This window comes from Limulus polyphemus, unplaced genomic scaffold (genome assembly GCF_000517525.1).
Source record: "Limulus polyphemus unplaced genomic scaffold, Limulus_polyphemus-2.1.2 Scaffold2734, whole genome shotgun sequence".
NCBI classification, from domain to species: Eukaryota; Metazoa; Arthropoda; class Merostomata; order Xiphosura; family Limulidae; genus Limulus; species Limulus polyphemus.
Window position 1 is genome coordinate 130,924 of NW_013668344.1, and position 4,682 is coordinate 135,605.

A 4,682-nucleotide genomic window follows, 5' to 3' on the forward strand; every position below is an offset into this window, starting at 1 on the left:
TAAAATCGGGCCACGGGTTACCGACGTTTTTCGGGTCACTTTTATGAAAATTTCTAGCATGAGTAATTTTACATCACACTCCCATTCGCGCTCTTTACGAAACTTCTTCGTTCAAATCTATGCTCCTGTCAATGTTCCAATCTTCTTTGAAAAATGAAATGGTCTTTCCTTTTAATCCCGATCAACAATCAAATACATTTTCTTGAATTATGAATAACACGAATGGATTGAAATATTTAATTAAATTATCTCAAAATAAACCTTCAATTTGGTGCAATACCGAAATTAGCTTGAATTCTTCATAACCTCTGAATAGTGGGTGACCCAATGGGACACGGTGTCTAGTATATATTAAAGAAAAGAAATACAGTTGTAGTTCATGCATCACTGATAAACTCAATAATGAAGACTTTTACCTGCCTTCCAACGTACGAAGATAACAACCCATGGCCTCTTGACGTTCTCTTTCTTTCTCCATCAGCTTCTTGCCTTGTTTTGTATGTCTTTTCCAAGGAGTCATGTTTTCTTGAGAATTTTTTCTATTGAACTTTGGTTCATATCTATAAAATAGCATTGTGAGAAACAATGACATTATACTCATATTTGTTTTCATTCTACAATTACTTTGAAATAATCGAATCCTGCATTATAATCAGTGTAAGTACAGATGACATAAACAGTGTATATCAAAAGAGGCTATGATCAACCTGTCTGTTAAGTTTGAAAAAAAAAATTTAGTAATAAAATCTTACACAATTGTGTTTATACATATAGCCCATCATATACGATAAGCAGTCATAACTGGTTTACTTCAAATTATTTTGTATAGCAACGAAACACACCTAATCATTTCTAAAACATCCTCCAATAGATACTCTTTCACAGGAAAAGTAAAACCTGGAATATTCAGCATGGGACAGTTTCCTGTGATAATAAACAGAAAAAAAAGAAGGTAAATACTGCTGTTGTTGTTGTTTTTCTGTCAATAACTGATTATTTCAAATCATCATCATCAAGCTTATTATTTGTAAAGACATGTCAAACATCAAAAGATATGTAAGTACGATAGTTTTTTGTATGCTACTATAAATAATGTAGATACAACAATTGGAATATGTGCTTCAGCTATATGCTTTTGTTTTTGACTTTCCTAATTCCCGATATTTATTTCGAATAAAAAAGATCTATGTATATAAAAGAAAGGGGTATCTATCTGTTAATTATTTATATTTTGTACCAACAACACTATTTAACATTTTATTACACAATCATTGAAAATAATCATAAAAAATCAATTATTAGAAACTACAAGTTTAATCTGATTTAATCTAACAATATTTGTTTGTTTACTGCTAAGCACAAAGCTGCACAGGGCAATTGGATGGATCACACCACAAATTTTAGTGTTATAAGCCCTTTAGCTTACCATTGAGTCAAGAATGGGGGGGATGAATTAATCTAAAAAACAACTGAAACACGGAGGTGATATCGAATTAAAAAGCTCAAATAACGTTTGGAAAAAGCATAACAAATTAAGAAACATAATTAACATAACTTCAGATATGAGGAAAAAATAACTTTCAAATTCAGTAAGTACCTAAAAACATGTTCTCTTCCAAAATTAAAGGGTAAACAGTTAAAACCCAGATTAAATACACCAAAAGACACAAGGTTAAGACATGTTGCATCAAACATTGTATCCTGTGGTGTATTTTTTTTAAATCCTGTTTTAAGTTGTTTATACTTTAAAAATTTTTAAGTAACAAATATTCATTTCCATAATAATCGGAAGTTATCTGTTCAAAAGAGTTAGCTTTCAGATAATACAACAAGAAAATGTTTAAAACTACAATGAAAATTTATTAGTCAATTATAGTGGTTATCAAAGATACACTCTGAAAGTAACAGTTGCTAATTTTGGGCTATCCTCATCAAACTTTTGAAAAACAGCAACTGTAAGCTTCAGTATTTTCAAAAGCATCGACATACGTGTACAGATTTATCCGAGATATTTAATTACATTCCAACAAAACTCGCTTAATAAATTTTACTTGATCACATGTGAAGGGCAACTGATAAGGTATTAGTTAAATCTGGAGATGTAAAAGAAAGGACAAGAAATAGTTTAAACAAAATAATTTTATTCTCTTGAATCAATGGTGAAGCCCAGTTTATAAAACCTGTAATGTAATAAATCTATAACCTAATGGAATGAATTAACAGTATTTGAAATACTCTTGTTATTAAACCAACCACTCGAAATATTTGTCAGAGAAGTTTGTTTTGAATTATAATGCTCCCCCACAGCTGAAAGGGCGAGTATGTTTGGTGGGATGGGGATTCAAACCCACAACCCGCAGATTGCGAGTCGAATGCCCTAACCACCTGGTTATGCCAACAGAGAAGTAGTACAAACTCTGAAATAGAGAAAAACAGGCAAGCAACCATATACCGAGTGTGTTATCTATGGAAATTACTACATAATACTTCTGTTTTATAACTTACCAAAATATTGGGAGAATTGCTCTGCATTCAACGTTGCACTCATGAGTATGACTTTCAAATCTTGTCGTTGTTTTAGTAGGTCTTTCAAAATTATTATCAAGAATTCAGAGTCTAAATCCCGTTCGTGTATTTCATCCAAAATAATGTGAGAAATTTTTGACAAATATCTAAGGAATGCAAAAATACTTTTGCATGAGAAAACAAAAAAGCCACAAAAATGTTCATATGTCTTTATCAAAAAAACTATTTTTGTGTACTTCAATCATAAATTATGAAAGACCTGGCTCATAGAAATTTTTTCCCGGTTCTTCAAATAATTTGGAAAAAAAAACAAACAATATTTTTGGTTAAAATTCATTAGTTATGACTTATGATTCTCTAGTTTGAGTATAAATTATATTTTTTGAACTTTTGTCTTACTCAAAATTAAAATGTGTTCAATATTAAAAAAAAGCATCATATTTACTTAATTATAACTTCTTCCTCAAATATTAAAAATTACGAAACCTGGATAACAACAAAGAAACTATATCAATTAAGATATTTAACAGAAAGTTAAGTTCCAGTATCCCCATTTGACTGGAAAAGCAGGTAAAATCTAAAATGTCGTCTCATGTCTGTAATGGTAATATTTATATCATATAAAAGTACACATAGATCCAAAAATTATACTTACAAATAATGACTGAATCTATCTTTCTATTTGCCTTATCAACAAATGATGAGGCTACATTTTTAATACAGTAATGACAATGAAACATGCTCAATAAGAAGACAGTTTTATTATATCACTGTTCCCGGGTTAACAGCAATATACAAAATCTTCAAAATGTTTAATGCCCAAAGATATTCAGGCTGATTGAAAAAAGACGAGTTCGTAGCTCCTTGAAATGAAGACTCGCATTCTCTGCTCATAACAGACTTCATAAGTTTTAACATAAATATGCTAGAAATTGAAGATAACAGTATGATATAAAAATTAAAACTTCTCATTATTAATTAATTAATTAAAGATTAAATACACTTTATATAGTAGTTTGAGTATATGATGATATATTTCGTACGTAACACACAGATCATGAACATACACTGGAAACCAAATTTTACTTACGGATCATTTTGCATTCTCTGAAGTAAGATTCCAGTTGTACAATATAAGATAGATCCCTTTTCTCTTGGTAATTTGCTGCAAAAAAAATGTTTAAATCAACATGTTCACCTCATGTGTAACACAAAAATACAAACTCCCCATACTTTAATGAACATATTATACCAGTTAAAAAAGTCTGAATATTACATCATTTATGTGGAGATAATTTATCTGAATCATTCTAAATTTAAAAAAAAATTATATATTTAGTTGTTTGGAAAACATCGGGTTTTGTTTGCGAACATTTTCTGGAATCTGAAAGTTTTGTTTGCGGACATTTTCTGAAATCTGATGTTCTATTTGAAAATAAACAAATCTGCTCAACAGGTTCAGGGTTCTTGTGGACTGATAGGGTTTTCTTTGTTCACCATGTTGATTTCAGAATTTTATCCAAGCTTATTTAATGTGTTCTAAGTCATACTTAACACAGAAATCGTTTATCTAGGTAAGCCTTTTTTTAATAAAAATACTCTAAGTAGAATTAGATGCAATGGTATAGATTTATTCTTTACTTCTTCCTTGAAAGGATACTTGGCCAGTCAATTGAGAAAGATCACAATCTTTGTGATGGCATTACAATGACACAATATGGTTGTTATACTAATGACAGACATTAAGAAAGCTAAAGACCCCCACCTCACTGTTCATTATTACATAGTTGGTTTATTTGTTGATACTTATTTATATCGTGAGTAATACATTATGTTTATTAAACAGGTTTTAACAAAAAAAATAAGATTCAAATTCACTGTGGACATGAAGTATTTACAGTACGAAGGAATTTTTCAAATACTTCTCGAGAAGTGTCCGCCTCTTTACATATCCATATTCTAGTATGTAGTTATCATGCTACCTAATGTAAGAAAGTTAAAAAACAGATAAACTAACATTAAACTAAATAAATAACATTACTTCTATACTTTATTCACTGCCAAAAGCATCTTTAAAAACTAGAATTACCCAGTAGTCTTATATTGTTAAATACCCAGTAGTCTTATATTGTTAAATACCCAGTAGTCTTATATTG

The 4,682-nt window shown here is 29.8% G+C and overlaps 1 protein-coding gene across 1 annotated transcript in view; it reads right to left on the reverse strand.

The window, feature by feature from the left end:
* Positions 1 to 4,682, reverse strand: part of LOC106467771 (ATP-dependent RNA helicase DHX36-like) — a 51,119-nt gene that overhangs the window by 36,254 nt on the left and 10,183 nt on the right. Inside the window, exons 2-5 of the mRNA XM_022395965.1 lie at positions 3,617 to 3,691; positions 2,506 to 2,672; positions 843 to 924; positions 417 to 560 (exon numbers count right to left, since the gene is read on the reverse strand). Of these exons, the coding sequence (XP_022251673.1) occupies positions 417 to 560; positions 843 to 924; positions 2,506 to 2,672; positions 3,617 to 3,691 (468 nt within the window). The remainder of the gene's footprint in view (positions 1 to 416; positions 561 to 842; positions 925 to 2,505; positions 2,673 to 3,616; positions 3,692 to 4,682) is intronic.